The sequence below is a fragment of the Typha latifolia genome, chromosome 6 (assembly GCF_019914945.1).
Source record: "Typha latifolia isolate L0001 chromosome 6, TyphaL0001v2, whole genome shotgun sequence".
NCBI classification, from domain to species: Eukaryota; Viridiplantae; Streptophyta; class Magnoliopsida; order Poales; family Typhaceae; genus Typha; species Typha latifolia.
Window position 1 is genome coordinate 12,775,026 of NC_133091.1, and position 17,947 is coordinate 12,792,972.

At 38.8% G+C, this 17,947-nt stretch overlaps 4 protein-coding genes and 1 non-coding gene across 7 annotated transcripts; 3 read left to right on the forward strand and 2 right to left on the reverse strand.

The window, feature by feature from the left end:
* The first annotated feature begins 1,857 nt into the window (after nucleotides 1–1,857).
* On the forward strand, nucleotides 1,858–5,251 carry LOC140791425 (uncharacterized). 2 transcript variants are annotated; one of them, XR_012109570.1, is made up of 3 exons: nucleotides 1,858–3,916; nucleotides 4,137–4,860; nucleotides 4,996–5,251. XR_012109570.1 is itself a non-coding variant. In XM_073141990.1 (2 exons), exon 1 carries the CDS (start codon nucleotides 2,028–2,030, stop codon nucleotides 3,876–3,878), a length of 1,851 nt encoding a protein of 616 aa, XP_072998091.1. In that variant the 5' UTR covers nucleotides 1,858–2,027; the 3' UTR covers nucleotides 3,879–3,916; nucleotides 4,996–5,251. The 2 variants fall into 2 exon arrangements, 1 of the variants encoding a protein (XP_072998091.1); XM_073141990.1 differs by lacking the exon at nucleotides 4,137–4,860.
* A 320-nt stretch (nucleotides 5,252–5,571) lies between these two features.
* On the reverse strand, nucleotides 5,572–5,689 carry LOC140791599 (U5 spliceosomal RNA). Its single transcript, XR_012109607.1, has one exon. It is a non-coding gene; the product is annotated as a U5 spliceosomal RNA (small nuclear RNA).
* A 754-nt stretch (nucleotides 5,690–6,443) lies between these two features.
* Nucleotides 6,444–8,257, reverse strand: LOC140791426 (flavonoid 3',5'-hydroxylase 1-like). The gene is made up of 2 exons (XM_073141991.1): nucleotides 7,329–8,257; nucleotides 6,444–7,210 (listed from the first exon to the last, which is right to left on the reverse strand). The coding sequence occupies exons 1-2, from the start codon at nucleotides 8,220–8,222 to the stop codon at nucleotides 6,584–6,586; spliced, it is 1,521 nt and encodes a 506-aa protein (XP_072998092.1). The 5' UTR covers nucleotides 8,223–8,257; the 3' UTR covers nucleotides 6,444–6,583.
* Nucleotides 8,258–11,036: 2,779 nt separating this feature from the next.
* LOC140790964 (universal stress protein PHOS32) lies at nucleotides 11,037–12,654 on the forward strand. 2 transcript variants are annotated; one of them, XM_073141287.1, is made up of 5 exons: nucleotides 11,037–11,350; nucleotides 11,708–11,779; nucleotides 11,886–11,992; nucleotides 12,082–12,200; nucleotides 12,398–12,654. In XM_073141287.1, exons 1-5 carry the CDS (start codon nucleotides 11,155–11,157, stop codon nucleotides 12,477–12,479), a joined length of 576 nt encoding a protein of 191 aa, XP_072997388.1. In that variant the 5' UTR covers nucleotides 11,037–11,154; the 3' UTR covers nucleotides 12,480–12,654. The 2 variants fall into 2 exon arrangements, with proteins under 2 accessions (XP_072997388.1, XP_072997389.1); XM_073141288.1 differs by lacking the exon at nucleotides 11,708–11,779.
* Nucleotides 12,655–12,953: 299 nt separating this feature from the next.
* LOC140790269 (small COPII coat GTPase SAR1A-like) lies at nucleotides 12,954–17,865 on the forward strand. Its single transcript, XM_073140261.1, has 3 exons — nucleotides 12,954–13,345; nucleotides 13,443–13,574; nucleotides 17,210–17,865. The coding sequence occupies exons 1-3, from the start codon at nucleotides 13,217–13,219 to the stop codon at nucleotides 17,528–17,530; spliced, it is 582 nt and encodes a 193-aa protein (XP_072996362.1). The 5' UTR covers nucleotides 12,954–13,216; the 3' UTR covers nucleotides 17,531–17,865.
* The last annotated feature ends 82 nt before the right edge of the window (nucleotides 17,866–17,947 follow it).

The following is a 17,947-nucleotide window of genomic DNA, read 5'->3' on the forward strand; positions in this document are numbered from 1 at the left end:
ATGCTAAGATATATATAAATTATTTTAACTCTATAAAAATATTCTGTGTTAATTTTAATCTAAAAGCGACGTAGTAAATATTCTATTACTTTTAAAATAATAAATTAAAATAACTAGATTATTCATTGTTTGACCTTAAAAATCTGTTTTTTTATCATTTACTTTGATCATAGAAACGTAGCTCGAATGTAGCAAGATCATTTTGCATCTATAATAAATTTAACTCATTTGTACGGCAACTAACTAATTAATGTTATGGTATTTCAGAATATTAAAAGTAAAATAGCTAATAATAGATATCCATATATAAAAGGAAAAATATAAAATTTTAATATTCTTTTTAATAAACTTTAGTATTCTTTTAAACCATATGGTGTAGTTAAAAAGGATATAACTTGAAGCAGAGAGTATTAGAACCCTAGGAAAATAATAATAATAACATATAAAGTTTAGAGTCAAGTCTTCTCAGCTAGCTATAGAATTTTGTTAGACTTTTGCTTTCGTTTTGTTACTGGCACTCAACACAATTGCTAGAAAATGACAGCAATTCTTTGGTTAAGACAATAGAATAATAAGTGGAACGACCATAAGAGATTGGTTATAGAATAATAGCTCTCATAGGAGGTCAATGGTTTCATCAGCGTATAAGGAGCCAAATCTAGATAAATAATGGCATTCATTAATCTCAATCAAACTAAGAATACTATATAATTGTTGATAATATATATATATATATATTAAAGGCAAATAATTCAATACTTTTCCAAGAATTAGAATCGTAATTAAATAGTTATAGTAACTCATGATCGATTTTTCATAACCAATTTCAACATCATAATATGTGAAAGCAAATGGCATTCATCCTTGTATTGGATAATTTAAAATTATATTAACTTGCGGAAGTTTACAGGCCATGTTAATTTCTCATTTTTTAGAATTAAATGCGATAAATATGATTAGACACTAATTCTCTATGTTATTAAATTTGAGTTTAAATAAAATTTAAACTAGTGAGCGATATAGTTAAATAATTTTAAAAAAAATGTTCCCAGAAATGAAGTGGGCAACTATTTAATGAGTTTTTTTTTTGCATGTACACGCATCCAAAGAATTTTATTTTTGTATGTTCTATTAAATTATATATATGTAAATAAGATATTTTAGAATGTTATACATACAAAAAGAACTCCTTTTTAACTAAAAGCTATAATTTAGCAATAATAATAACTGACAAAGGCATACATGCCCAATAGCCTTTGCTGACTTACAAGCGCATAAGCATGCAATAAAAGTCTTTTTATTATAAAAATATATAATTTTTTAAATAAATTTTTAATTTTAACTAATTAATTTTTTAATATTATTAAAGTTAATAAGCATTTTCATCTATTAATTTCTTATACACCTATTTCTCTTCCAAACAAATATATTTTTTACTAATTTATATCATATCAAAATAATAATTACACTCTTAATCTATTTCACAGTCAAACATTTTTTTTTCTTAGTTAGTTATTTTAAATTTTAAATTATGACTAAGAAATGAAGCCAATTAATCACGTTAGAGGGTTTAGATTCAAACCAAACAATATGTTATTATTTATTTTTTTATTATTTCTTAATGATAGTGATGATTTTCTTTTCACCTCTGATAATGACTTTCTAAACTTTTATTTTTAATACATAATAACCTCCTAATTAAAAGGATCAAGTGAAGTATTTTTTTTAGTTCATATTACCGTTGGATCTCTCCATTAACCATGTCATTAGTTTTATATTAGTTATAAGTAATAAGTAAAAGGTGGCAATGTTATATAAAATGTAAATGACGAGGTAAAGCAGTCAAGGTGATTTTATGCCGAAGTAGAAGAGAAATGTATTTAAGCACGTTTTACTCGGATATCCGTATATCATCACCCTATCGGATCCGACTCCGACCCGATTAGGCTCACTTGCCATGACGGCGCTCTCTTCTTCCATAAACCCTAACCCTTATCTCTATCTCCACCTCCATTAATGGCGATCTCATGGCTCTCCTCCTAAGGAAACCCGAATCCCTCCTCCACCTCCGCATCTCCACCACCTTCCACCTCAATGGCCGAGTCGCCCCATCACCACTCGACCCGAGCGCTCCAGATCCAATCCGACGGCCACGAGAAGCAGGATCCCGATCCGGAAGCAGAGATGAACAGCAGTTGCATGGTCCTCCTCTGCCCTTGTCTGGTCCTCCTCATCTTGGTCCTCATCGTCTCCTCCATCGTCCTCGCCGTCAAATTCCGTATCTTCTGCCATGGGCCCTTCGGGGCCTCTCTCGGCCACCTCTTCTACAAGAACAAATGTCACTCCTGAAACCTAAACCCTTCTCCACCTCCGGTTCTGAATCGGACACCGATGCGGGCGAACAAGAAGAGGAATCAACGCCATCGGCTGCGGGATCCGATGCAAAGGAGGTGGATCGGGTCTGCAAGGTAATCGAGGAGCTCTTCGCCTCAGATCGAAACATGGAGGCGGTGCTCGACGAGTCCAACGTCGAGCTCAGCCACTCGCTGGTAATCGACGTGCTCGAGCGATTCCGCCATGCTCACAAGCCGGCTTACCGGTTCTTCCGCTGGGCCGGGAAGGGATCGGATTTTTCCCATGATTCTTACACTTACAACAAGATGCTTGGAGTTCTCGGAAAGACGCGGCAGTTCGAAACCATGGTGGCATTGCTGGAGGAAATGGGAAAGGAGGGATTTTTATCGACGGATGCCTTCAAGATTGCCATCAAAGCGTTTGCCTCTGCTCGGGAGATGAAGAAATCCATGGGGGTCTTTCAGATGATGAAAAGGTACAATTTTGACGCCGGATTGGAGACTTTTAATTGCTTGATCGAAGCTTTGGCGAAGGCGAAGCTTGGGAAGGAAGCCCAGAAGCTGTTTGACAAAATGAGGGATCAGTATTCGCCAGATTTGCGCACCTATACGGTGCTGCTCCTCGGGTGGTGTAAGCTCAAGAATCTGGTGGAGGCCGGAAGGGTGTGGAATGAGATGATGGATGAGGGATTTAAGCCAGATGTCGTCTCCCACAACACGATGCTCGAAGGACTGATTCGAGGGCACCGGAGGCCCGAGGCGATCAAGCTCTTTGAGCTCATGAAGGCTAAAGGCCCAGAGCCGAATGTTTGGACCTACACTATCTTGATTCAGGATCTCTGCAAGGCTGGGAAGATGGACTTAGCAGTCAAGTGTTTCGAGGAAATGGTGCAAGCCGGGTGTGCGCCGGATGCTGCAACATACACTTGCTTGATCGTGGGGTTCGGAAATGCTCGACAAATGGATAAAGTTTCCGGCTTGTTGAGGGAGATGACCGATAAAGGGTGCCCACCAGATGGCAGAACATACAATGCTCTGATCAAGCTTATGACCAATCGGAACATGCCAGATGATGCCGCAAAGATTTACAAGAGAATGATCAAGAATGGATTCGAGCCCACTATTCACACTTACAATATGATGATGAAGTCTTACTTCCATGGGAAGAATTATGAAATGGGATGTGCCGTTTGGGAGGAGATGGCTAAGAAGGGAATTTGCCCGGACGTCAATTCTTATACTGTGTTCATTGGCGGGCATATACGGCATGGAAGACCGGAGGAGGCATATAAATACATAGAGGAGATGATAAGCAAAGGAATGAAAGCTCCACAAATGGACTATAATAAGTTTGCAGCAGATTTCTCTAGGGCAGGGAAGCCTGATGTGCTGTATGAATTGGCCCAGAAGATGAATTTTTCAGGAAAATTTGATGTTTCAAATGTATTCCATGGTTGGGCTGAGAGAATGAAAAAGAGGGTGAAGAGAACAGTTCCTAATCAGACTGGAAGCCGGCTTTTCTGATAGGTGGAGTTTACTCTTATCTGCCCTTCACCCTCTTAGTAAGTTTGTTGCCTCCCCTAATTGTAATTTCGGGAAAATTATGATATTATTGATCTTCTTATGTTGTATGATATTCTATTTAGCCTGTGAATATCTCATATTTTGCTCTTTTCAGCCTTTGTTTTCAGAAATAGTGAGAGTTTTACTTAATCTGCTCTTGATTTACCCAGGCATTATGTCTTACTCATCTGAATTTGACTGATCCATTTATCTGTATAGATCTTCGGATGAGAGAGTTTGATGGAACTCACCCTGCTCTGTCTCATGCCCCACTTTATCGCGCACTATCTATGAGTGAGAGCTCAGAGATCAAATGATCTAGGCATTGAAAGCCCATCTTGTTCCTACCACCAAAAGGGAAGGATTGAAGCCCATGACCCAACATTTCAGAAAGGCATGTTCTTAGGTTAATTACGTAGACACCCTCGAATTATATCTAATTTTTATGGAGGCCTTCTAAAGTTTTTCAAGTTACAAAGTTATGTCAGACATAATTAATTCTAAAATAACTTAATACCCTTTAATTTTCCTTATTACCATCTTTAATCATCTCCTTCCCCGCTCACCATCGACTTCTCCCCCGGAAGCCGGCGGCCATCGCCATGGCCAACACCACATCCTCCGCGGCCACCATGCTCCTCTCCGGCTCCACCACAAGCCCCTGCAGGAATTCACTGGTGAATCCCGCGGCTACGGGCTTTCTCAACCCCTTACAGTACGCGTCGACCATCTCCACCTTGTCGGCCTCAGGCCTGCACCCCACCATCAGCCTAGACTTCACCCAGAAGCCCAACCCGCTCCCCCAAATCAGGCAGCGTGGAGGGGTGGGGCCGGCGGGGGCTATGGTTGAGTCGGTGACGCGTCGGATCCTAACTTCAGCACAGTGACGACAGCTATTGCATCGGACCTCTTGCCGGATCTCGCGCTTGAGTCTTGCCGAATGGTGAGGGCGAGGGCACCTTAGGTCGCTCCTCCAAATTATCAAATGCAAATAAAACTCTTTCAGTCTCCTTCTTCCTAGCTTCTTCTGCATTATGGAGTTTCAGTTCAAGATTACTAACTTCTTTTCTCAACTCAGATTCAGAGCGGCGAGCCTTTGAGCATGCAGTAGAGAGTTCATCCTTACAGGTCTGGAGATGTCTTAATTCTTCTTTCTTTTGCTCCAGATGTCCACCACATGTACTGAGCTTTTAAGCAAAAGTTCTGGACTTGTAACTTTATTGCCATAAATTTGTTATCCACAGTAGTTTTTCTTTCCTGTGCTTGGAAGAAAACAAGCTTAAGGGCAGTGATACTTGGTTGTTTTTAATGAAAATTTTGATGCATTCTTTTGACGTTTTCTGGAAGTTCATCAACCTCAGTGGTCATTTCCTCAAGTAATTGAAAATATTTAACACCCTTCTCCGCAAAGACAAGTTCATCTTCCACTTAGTTCTAACAGCAGTCGATGAGGGCGGAATTTGCGGTTCAGAGCTGACTATAAGTTCTTTGAGAGTATCTTTTTTTCAACTTCCTAATTTCATATTATTTTACTATTAATTAATTTATTAGGAGTATAAACGTTATGCACTCTCATGCTACGAGATGCCTACTAAACGCAAGGCCAAGGAACCGGCAAATAGAAATAATATTTCGAATTTTAAATTTGTTGGGCCCCATTCTATCAAATGGGATCCCTCCAAAAATAGGCGTATGCTGCTTTGAGTGGCGAGCACACGGTATTCTTTAGTAAAAGGCGAAAGAATAGTTCGCTTTGTGCTCACCACGCAGCTGCGTGAATCTATAAGTTGAGACCTACCCATCTTAAATAGAACTTCACTCCTGGGCGTAAACACCACTGGCCGATGTGGGACTAAAATGTTTTGGTATCCTAGAATCTGGATCAGACTCTGCGGCTGTGATTCGTCCTTATTTATTGAACGCCAAGTTGGCAGAACTCGTCATCCATGTTAGAGCTCCACCCCTTTCGGCCATTGAGTTGATTTGACTCGATAGAAAATCGATTCGACTCGGTGAAACTTATATTAAACTCAACCTAAAGAATCAGGCAAACTCGTCAAATACTAAAAATTCAAACCAAATTCCATGCAACTCATAAACATAAGTTATTTACATATCACATTAATATTTACATCTTTTAAATTACTTATATATATATATATATAGGCGGGCGCAACAGGCCGATTACTCTGAAGATGAAAAAAGGATTGTAGGATTTGTAATTTGTGAATATTAAATTACGAACGTAAAGTTTGAAACTTTAAATTCTGGCTCAATCAATTAATCAAAAAAAATTTGACAGCTAATACCAAATTAATGTTATATTAATTTATACAACTTAAGTGCTATATATTGACAGTAATTTTTCTCTAATTATTTTTATAATATAACTATTGTACTATGCTGAACTTATATTGTTTGCTTGTTTGTTTGTCTGTGTTTTACACACAGTGATCTCTTTGTTTTTTTTTTAATAAAAACAATCTCTTTGGTTGCATGTTACTTGTAAATGAGACAACTTCTAAATTGTACTAATTTATTCTTTATTGAAAAGAGAACAACTTACATTAACTCCTGTAGCCAGGAGTCAACAACTTTCCTTAATTTTGAACATGATAAATAACTTAAAAGGTTCATAGTACGATGGTGCAATTAATAAGGTAATTTCAAACATAGGCATTAGGTTCTAACCTCGGGCTAACCATGGCCGAGACTGGCACAGACTTCTGAAGAGCAATCCCAAAATCCTCATCCATGTTGGGCTCCACCCCTTTTGGCATCTCCCAGTCGAAGGAATGAATCAAAGTTCCCAAGATATATTGCACAAGCACAACACCCATACGTGCCCCTGCACACATCCTTCTCCCAGCCCCAAACGGGATCAGCTCAAAGTGGTTCCCCTTTGGGTCTATCTTTGTGCCCTCGGCAGTCATGAACCTATCAGGATTGAACTCATGTGGGTCCTTCCACACGTCTGGGTCCCTGCCAATAGCCCATATGTTGACGAGGAGAATGGTGTCCTTAGGTATGCTGTAGCCATTGGCCTCACAAGCTTTGGTGCAGATTCTTGGGAGGTTGAGAGGAGTAGAAGGGTGCTTCCGGAATGCTTCTTTGCATATGGCTTTCAGGTAGGGGAGGTTTGGTATGTCGGATTCTTCCAGCCGGCGGCTCCGGCCGATGACCTGGTCCATCTCGGATTGAGCTCGTTTGAGGATGGTTGGGTTCAGAAGAAGCTCCGCAATGGCCCATTCTATTGTGCTGGATGATGTGTCTGTTCCTGCTGAAAATAAGTTCTGCAAACAAACAAACAAACAAACAAAATCTAGAGATGGTACCAACTAATTTGGTAGACATATATAGATATATATCATCACTTCCTTATTTAGCAAGTCCAAATTAGTTACTACTAACCAGTAAAAGAGCCTTAATATTATCATCTGAGAGCTTCTCCCCACCGTCACCTTCCTGCCCACCCATGATCATATCCAAGAGATCCGTCCCTTCCTCCCGCCGTTCCCCGACCGACGCCTTGTGCTCCGCGAACATCCTACTCAGCAGCTCATCAAACCTCTTATGCAACCCCCGCATCCTCCTCCCCAGACCCTGTAGATCCATCCACGCCACAGCCGGCAAATAGTCTCCGACGTTGACGAGCCCGGCTAACGTCATCAGCTCCACTACCATCTTCTTAAACTCGCTCGACTCCGACCCCCGCGCCTCGAACACCCGTCGCTTTAGTATAACTTGCCCTATCATGTTGGCCATTGCACAGAACAACATCTCCCTGAGCTCCACCTCGTTGCTTGCTCTGCTCAACTTTAACAGAGACTGCAACATGAGTCCCAACTCAGCCCGCCGAACGCCGGTCCAGCCCTCGAGCGCCTTCGGACCGAGCATTCCTAAGCTGCAGGTTTTACGCAGGAGGCTCCACCGCGGACCGTAGTCGACGAAGACTAGGTCCTGCGCGCCGTAGGCGAGGAGGGTCGGGGCGATGCCGACCGGGCGGTTGGAGAAGTTGAGGTCTAGAGTTTTAAGGAAAGTCCGGGCGGCGGCCGGGGTGGAAGCTACTACTACTCTTTTTTGTCCCAGTTTTAGATACATGACTGGGCCGTACTGCTTGGCCATGCGCGACAAGGCGACGTGCGGCGCGTTGCCGAGCAGCGGTATCGCGCCTATGACCGGAAAGCCACGCGGGCCGGGTGGCAGAGGGCGGCGCTTGGAAGGGAGGAGACGGCGCATGAGGAGGTGGAGGAGGAAGTAGAGGATGACATAGAGGAGCATTTCTCTTAGAATAGCTATGTCCATGGTGTCTGTGGCACTGAGTTCACGACTCGAGCAAGCTGCCAATATATATATATATAAAAGACTAGCTATTGTGGGCATTTATTTTCGAACAGGGATATATATTAAAACCTTCCAGACGGTCCCATGCAAATAAATAATCGACTTAAATATTAAATTACTAGCTCGGTACATAAGAACTGTTATATATTAATCAGTAACTCGTTCATTTGCATGCCAGTGTAAACTCACACTAATTTGACACAGTTGCCGACAAACATTTACCATATTATTTTGCTCAAAGTGGTCTTTCTTTTCCTCTCTTTTAAAGGGAATAGGGGGAGACCGTTTGGTTATTTATCGTTTGCACGACTACACCCAGCTGATGATGTCTTGGAATAACAGATATGCTAGGAGTCACCTAATCTTTTAAGGTTGCTTTCGTGATGCTCGCCTTTAACGAGAAGTCTAAGCCTGCTAAAATTTGACCGTTGGATCGATCACGTGAGAGACCCAATTTATCTGAGCCGATATTTTTTACTGAGGTTTGATTTCAGGCCGTTCCGACTCGGACCCAAACTCCCTAAAGCTAAGCTTAGGTCTTGGGTTCGGGGTTGTTCGGCCCGGTCCGTAAATATCTTAGGTCTTCGTTGAAATTTTTTAAATAAAACCCTATATTATCATCTTTTCCAATTAACGCCCTATTTTCGAGTATTTTATAACTGGCCTCACATTTTCCCTATAATTTTGATATGGCATCTTGGATTAACTAAATCTAACCATTCATTTGGGTATCAATCAAGAAATATTTTGTTAGAATACTACAAATAAATTTTAAAATACTTAAATTAACTACCTTTTGATTTTAGTGGAGTAGGCTAGGGTGAGATATAGCTTATCTCACTTGATTTTGTTAAAAGAAAAATTTATTAATAAAATTGATATAGGGTTGATAGTTGATACCCAACGGTTCATGAACAAACCTCATAACTTGAAAATAACTACGATATATAGAGGATACTATAAAAGGCATAAATTGCACCTTAGGTGCAAAGGGGCAGAAATCTAGCACCACTATTCGACATTGCAAATTTAGACACGCACAACCCTTCGAATATCGAGATATAAATGCAACAAAGATCAGACCGTTGATGCAAATACCAATAATCACCATGGATATAGACAACCTGCAGAGGCTAAGAAAAATAAAAAGAGCAGCAAACTTGGAGGCAAACAAAATCCAATAAGCCCAAAATGGCACAAAAGGCCTACCATCGACTATGAGTTGATGCAACACCTATGAGTATGACCCATCTACCATCGACTAGGAAGACACCAAAATATTCCTAATATTCCAAAATATGCATAAATTTTTTATTCATATTTAAGACTTATGCACTAACTAAACGAGACATTAAGCTAACAAAGCAACACTTTATTATTATATTTTGATATTTTTACAAATCACACCCTACATTTTGCCTATTTTGTAATTCACACCCCATCTTTGGAAATTTTATAACGCAATCCCTCATTTTTTTCTATAATGTTCATTTAACACCCTAACGTTACTTTAGCTAACTGACATTAACTATGTTATATAGTTTATGTGACTCTAGTTCAAAGATTACTATACTCTTAAATTTTTTTGACATAATCTAAATCCTCACAAAATTCTTCTTCCCTAAACTAAACCCCAACCCGATAAAATCTAAATATTTTTATCTATAACTAAATTCTATTCACAAAATTATATCAAAACCCACAACCCACAAGAATCCCCCAAAATCTCGACTACATAAGCTTTAGAAGCTTCCCCCAACTTTATCTATTTTTCTCCCTCTCTCCAGCTCAAACCCTTTTTTTCTCCATCTTTCTCCAAATTTTCTTTATCTCACTTCCCATCTTTGAGGTCACAAGCAATAAAATTGGCTTGGCGTTTAGGAAACTCTAAGATTTTCATAGCTTTGAGTTTAGAAACTCTAAGATTGGCTTGGCATTTAGGTGATGTTCTTTATGGTTTGAAAAAAAGCAGCAAGTATGGATGTTCAAATTATGAATAAAATTAGAGATAAGTATAAGAGTAATTTAGAAATATTATAAATTATATAGTATATTATTCTCTTTTTGGTATCATTTAGTTTGATTATAGTTAGTTTAAGTTAACTCAGAATATTAAATAAATATTATAAAAAAAAAGGAGAGTTCGCGTTATAAAATCCTAAAAACGGAGCTCAAAAATGTCACATTATGATATAGTCAAACTTCATTCGTGTTGCTACCGGTAGTGCCTCATTTCAAGTTATACCAACCTCAAACTCACTTGCCGCTTAGTAATCATAATCATAATCATAATTAAGTCCTATTTCAAATAATGCCTAATTTTGGGCTTAGTTAGATAGAGTTTAATTGAATTATAATTGATCATATCAAGCTTGGTTTAATAGTTATATTGAATGTCAAATTTGCAAAGTGGATACTAGTCTTTGGATCTTGTATCTTAGGAATCTAAGATAAAGTTTGACTTGAAATTTTTTTCGAACACAAAACCAACACAAACATGACTAAACCCTCCCCTTTTAGGCTACATGCGGCGCCATAGGTATTGGAAACATCATGAGCTCATGGCTTTATCCCAACTTTATTCCAGTCCTTATCCATTTCAGATCCCATCTATTCCCCTCCAGCCTGCGACGAAACTCCTCCTCATCTTCTTTTACCAACATATATCTCCCACGTGTCCCTCCACTTCGTGCATCCCACCGTTCGCTACATTACTCCAAACACCTAATCCCAATCCAAAGCACCAAAACCACGACCTGAATAGTGACCAAAAAATCCAGCGGAGCTCGAAACCGCGAGCCACCGCCGACTTACTACTATAAACAGAGCAGCGAGAACCGACTCGTGTATCGCGAACTTTGGAGAAAACAGAGAGAGAGAGAGAGAGAAAGAGATGGCTGACGTGGCGGCTTTGGAGGAGAGGAGGATCATGGTGGCGGTGGACGAGAGCGAGGAGAGCATCCATGCACTTCGGTGGTGCCTTGCGAACGTCCTCTCCTCCACTGGGAACGGAGGCGCTGCTTCGGATACTCTTATCCTAGTCTATGCGAGGCCCCCGCCTCCCGTATACTCCGCGTTGGACGGAGCTGGTACGACCCACTTATCCTGCCGCCACATGTTTCTTAATTGTTATTCTCTATCTCATTTCAATATGATTCATCTTTAGTCTTTACTCATAAACTAATTGAGCGTGCTCGGAGGGTCAAATCCTCGCCATAAGTTGTGCAAACTTAACTCAAAAAACTTAAAAAACTTTTAACGGAATAATAATGTTAGTATAGACTCAGAGTGATGTTGATAAAAATTTTGATGGAGCTGAAAGCATTGCAAAGAAGAAAAGAAATGAACTGCCATTTCGATGATGCAGCAGTTTGTTTCTCAATGTCTAGTGGAATGATTAAACTTTTAAGCTAATGCGAGACTAAAATAACTCAAATCTTATCCAGAAAATGGGAGGAAACATCATTTATTTGGTACAGAAACGGATTTCGTACCTAATTTGCAACCTCCAGAGACAGGTAAAATTAAAAAAGCCTAGTTAATTTAGTGTTACATTAAACCCAAATGCATTACTTTTTTGTTTTCATTATCCTATTTCTTATCCGGGTATTGATTTCATTTCAGGGTATTTGTTCTCTGAAGAGGTGACTGCTTCCATTGACAAGTACAGCAGAGACCTTGCTGATTCTGTCACAGAGAAAGCTCACAAAATCTGCAAAGAGTTTAGCAATGTAAGCAAAGAATATTACTGCAGTGCGTTTTACACAAGCGAAGTTTAATATCGAGTAGCAAATTAAATAATTTCTGGCAATTGGATCAGATCAAAGTAGAGGTGAAGGTTGCTGTTGGAGATGCCAGAGATGTTATATGTGAGATGGTAGAAAAGATGGGAGCTGACATCTTAGTCATGGGAAGCCATGGTTATGGTTTTATTAAGAGGTAATCGAGATCACTATCAATTTTCTTATATATATATATATATATATATAAGCTAAATAAAGGAATTAGTCTTCTATAATATATATAGATTTGTTAATAAGAAAATTAAATCTATGATATATCTATCATGAAAGGTTTCTGTGTGGTTCTTCCTAAATTTAAATTTTTAATTTTCAATCTCGTGATTATTTTCTCAGGGCTCTTCTTGGGAGTGTGAGTGATTACTGCGCCCGGAATGCCAAGTGTCCGGTTCTAATTGTGAAACGCCCAGTGGAATGAGCATATTAAAACCACTTCCCCTGTTTCATATTTGTGCCAAACTTTGGCTAATAATTAATTATATTCTGAGGGACATGTGAGGACACTCTGTTTATTCTCATTTTCTGATGATGCATGTAAAGCTGAGTTTGAACTCAACGCAGTTGAAATAATTATTCCATCTGATTGCAGTGTAGTATTCTTCCTTTACCCCAATTAATATAGATGCTTATTAAGAATAAAGTCTCAAGAAATTAAAATAGATTCCCAAATAATAATTTAAAATATTATATACAAATGTTTGATAAAACCTATTGTTAGATCTGCAAATAATAAAAAAAATATAGGAATATGTGTGAAGTGCAAAACTTCCTAAAGCCTAAATAAGAGGCAGCATATAATAGATAATATGTAGAGGGTGTGATCGTAAATTGTAGTAAATTCCTGCAACTTCTCCCGTAGGAAAGCCGCGTCAGCCAAGATTCACCTCGCTACAAGTTGCCCCAAAAGTAGGCAAACGATGGACACGTAATTCCTCCACCTTCCCCGCCGCATCCGTGGCCGTACAAATCTCTCTCTCTCTTAGGGTTCCGCTTCTCTCCCACTTCGTGATCTCCGCGCTCTCCTCTTCAGTCTAGGGTTTGATTCGATCTCCGGCTACCAGATCGGGATCGGAGATTCCCCCCCCATTCGCCGGATCCGATCTCATCCGTTGCGTTTCTTGCGGAGATCCCGGCTAACCGATCTCGCCGGCGGCGATGTTCCTCGTAGATTGGTTCTACGGCGTTCTCGCCTCGCTGGGGCTGTGGCAGAAGGAGGCCAAGATCTTGTTCCTAGGGCTAGATAATGCCGGGAAGACGACCCTGCTCCACATGCTTAAGGATGAGGTTTCTTGATCCACGATTTGTAGATTTATATCATTCGATTTTGTTAATTTGAGGTGATTCTTGATTGTCTGATCGTTTTCTTGGTCTCGATGAGTAGAGATTGGTGCAGCACCAGCCGACGCAGTATCCGACGTCGGAGGAGCTGAGCATTGGGAAGATCAAGTTTAAGGCGTTTGATCTTGGAGGGCATCAGATCGCTCGGCGTGTCTGGAAGGATTACTACGCTAAGGTTTGATATCTGTGGTCCATTTTGGTGCTATCAGGTCTATTTGATTCCTCTCGTAATGTTTGTTCTTGATTTGTATTTTTAAATGTCCCTTTGTAAAATTAGTAATACTTGAATTATGAGATCATAGAAATGGAATTCAACTGTCAGGAATGTGGATGAACTATGTTGGGTCTTATATATTCTCTTGGAAGAAGATTTTGGAAATTTGATATTTAGCTTCTGATAGAGGAAAGTTTTAAATATTATGGAATATTAGCCTTGAGAGCTGCAACCTCTGCTGTTCCTATTTTAGGATAGGTCATTGAAAGTTGAAAGATTTCTGGGATCAAATTTATTGATTTTCTAACTCTATGATGTAGCATTATTGGGTATATATTGACCAATACTCTGACATATAACTTCCATTGATCCTCCTGCTGGAGAGTTTTGTGAACAGAATTGAATACGCCCTTCACAGTTACATTATTATGAATGTCCTTAGTCCAGATATGACATTGTCAGCCATCTCAATGTGTCAGCATACGTTTTCATTGCTTTCCTTTTTGTTCGTGTTTTCCCTTTGTGAAGCAGAACAACCAGTTTTTCTCATTTTCATAATATGTATTTTTCTTATTTGCTGTGTCATTCTGTGTGTGATATATGATAATAGTAACATATTATGTTACTTAATAATTCATTTTCACTTTGTCCATTTTCTCTGGATATATCATTTGGTGAAGGGGTTTTGTTTAGTGGAGCCAAATGATTTCGTAATCTTTAACTCATGATGGAATTACGTAACCATGTCTAAGATCTTCTCCTTATAATTTATTGCGGATTAAAATTACATTCCTATGTTTCCCTTGGTACTTCATGTCTTGACATATCTCTACTTTCTAGTCCCATCTTATGTAGTAGTTTTTTAGCTTGTTTGTGTGCCAACATTCTTTCATCAATCTAACTAAACCTTCCCCCTTTCAAGCACAATTGTTTCAAAATGCATGAATCAAACTTATCACTAATTGGTATGTTCCTGTCAAGTTGAAATTTTTGATGAATGATAGCTATTAAGCTATATCTATTTCAAGTTTATGGAGTTGTGTTGTGAAATATCTTCTATGGTCAAAAGGATGAAATTTTTATTAAAAGGTGTCATTTTCTCATTAAAAATGAGTACTTGATAGCTAATATGCTATTCAAGATGAAAGGAGAGTTAGAAAAAGGCTAATTGATGTTGAAAAACTAGAAGGTGCTTCTCTAACAGGCCAAAAAGAGGGAGGTAGAAGAGAGAAGCTAGCAAAGTTTATTTGAAGAAAAGCCTAAAAAGTTAAGTAAATAGGAAAGCTAGGTGTTCCTCCAAAGAGTGAGAATTGCAATAGATACCCAATAGAGAAGTGTGGCCAATCCTTTTCACACGGTAATAAAGGACAACCATCGCAAAGAGTAATAATGGTCTGGATTTGTCTCTTTGTAGCATCGTGCAAAGGGATCCTTAATATTAAAGTTTCCTTCAAGAGTATCTTGAAGAAACTAGGTGCAAGTTTCATTTGACAACATCAAATGGGAGTGTCGGTGGATAGAAAAGCAAACATTGAGACCTGAGGGCAGGAGCAGGTGTTGAGATTTTTTGTAATGCTGAAAAAGACAATTGATATTTGGAGCAAAATATGCAGAAGAAAAATGGAGGCTGGAAAAGATGCTGCAAGGAAGTGGATTTAATATCTGAAAAGCACTTTGAATCTCAAATTGAAGGCATCAATCATGACGATATACAAGTATCTCGCTGTGTCTTTGAGAAGAATCAGAAAACGATGAAAGAATTGACTTAAGAAAGGGAATAAACTTCAAGAGAAGATTACTAAGAAGTGTTGAGGCAAGTTTTTAAGAAAATAGTGAATTGGGGGGGCGGGGGGCGGTGGGGGTGTGGTGTTGTTCAAATATATATAATCCATTATTTATTGAAAATCAAGGACATTAAATGATATCTGTTTATTGAAATTCAAGGACATTAAGTGATATGACATCCTATTGGGAGTCAAAGTCTATTTGAAATCTAAACATCATGGAAGAGATCAAGAATCATGAGTTGTAGGAACCCAAGGGTCTTAAATGTCAAGAGAAAATGAGAATCTAAACCCATAGGTTGTATTACAAACTTATTAGAACAAAGGTTATAGTTTTGTAATCAAAGAGTCACTATAACTTCTATACTCTATATAAAGCCATGTAAGCATGCATTTAGGTTTAAGAGGTAAGAAAGTTGAAATTTTGTGGTTTTGGAAGCAACAGAAGCATAAAAGCAAAATAATACTGAATAACATATAAGAAGGGGAGATAGGGATATGGAAATGTATAGCTCTAGAAGCCATGCTGAGCTCCTAGAGGGCTTCCATTTGGACTCCAAAATAAGTACCACTACAAAACTCAGCTTGCTTACTTACATTCAAATGCATGTTTACTTGCCTTTATCTAAATGTTATGGTAACTTTTCGACTTACAATCCATGATTTTTAGGAGTACTATTATAACACAACCTATGACTCTTGACATTTAATAGACATTTGGACTTCCAATGGACTTTAACTAGTATGTTATACCACTTAATACCCTTTACTTCCCCTTGAATAATAAACCAACTTTTCTAGCATCCTTTCTTCTCTTAATTCACTATTTTTAAATCCACATCAGTGGGCTCTTTGAGCTTATTATTTTCTTGAGTCAAATTTTTAATTCTTTCATCTGTCTTTTTAAATAGTGATATAGTTGCATATCTTCAAATTTGAACTTCAAAATGTCTTTCAAGTAATGGATCGCCTTCTTTGTAGCATCTTGATCAACTTCATTTTCTTTTACATCTTTTTCTTAGAAATATTACACTTGTGTCTTCTACAATATTATAAAAAATCTCAACTCCTGCTACAAGCCTTTGATCTTCTATATAATGGCATTCTCATTTTGGTGTTGCCAAATAAGACTTGTTAAAGATAATCTTGAAAGAAATTTTATAATATGTGTTCCTTCTTCGATTTTTGTAATCATGCAAAGAAACAAATCAGACATAACTTTAATGGGCCAAGAGGGAAAGTACTCCAATCGCAAAATGACTCATTTGCTGTTGGTCTCGCTGGGGGGGAAAAGTTTGTCCCCGTAAAGTGAGGATCATCCGCACTTTCTCTAAACTCTTTTCTCTAATGATGCATTATAGCATTCTTTACCTACTCGTAATCTTCAGGTATATGGGAGTTCTGCTTCAGTTACATAAAGTCCGTGCTCTCATGCTTTCAGGACATTTAGACAACTCATACATACTTCTACTGGTAGAGTTGTGCCCAACATTTCTTAAAGGAGCAGAGGAGTACTAAATATTAAGTATCGAATAATTAAGAAACCAAGTTGCATTTCTTTAATTGTCTTAGTTGTCCAGGAGAATTAGTTGTTGTTCTTATATTGCTTATCACATAGCAATATAACATTGACTTATGTTTGCAAGAACATGCTATGTTAATGAGCCCTTTTGGCATTTGTAGTGTCGTTAGATTTACCTAGTCAACTATTGGGCGCTGTGTATAAACTGAAATTTTTAAGAAAACTGGATATGACAATGTTTCCCCCAACTGCTTAAAGCCTCCTGTTATGATGCTTTGTTATGCTGCCAGGTCGATGCGGTGGTTTATCTTGTGGATGCCTTTGATAAGGAGAGGTTTGCAGAGTCAAAGAAGGAGCTGGACGCCCTCCTCTCAGATGAGTCTCTTGCAAATGTCCCTTTTCTCATACTGGGTAATAAGATCGACATCCCATATGCTGCATCTGAAGAGGAGCTGCGCTATCATCTTGGCCTGAGCAACTTCACAACAGGCAAGGGCAAGGTTAACCTAGCAGACTCCAATGTTCGGCCCTTGGAGGTCTTCATGTGCAGCATTGTTCGCAAGATGGGCTATGGTGATGGCTTTAAGTGGATGTCTCAGTATATCAAGTAGAGGAACTCCTGTTTTATGTGGACGAGTGAACTGGCAACGCTGTGATCGTCCTCGTCAGGTTTTACTTTGAAACCTTTAAATCCTTTTACAGCTTTTCTGCTCTCTTATAGGGTGTTGAAGGAAACAGCAGCTGAGAGAATACAGTATATTTTAAGTGGATCGTAAAAGTTGATGTAATTTGACATCTCGCTAGTCTTGTGGTAGGTTTCCCATCTTTATATCTTTTTAAGTGTTAGAATACATATATTTTGTGCTCTCATCTGTTTTCCTGATTGTATCTGCAAGTTGCAGTTGTCTTTAATGCATCATAGCCTGCAGGTCGAGATTGTTATTTATCATTTGTCTCTTGTACTTTCTGGGACTGCTGGGTAACTTAAGCTGATATCTAGGGCAGCGCATTATGGCAATGCTCGTCTA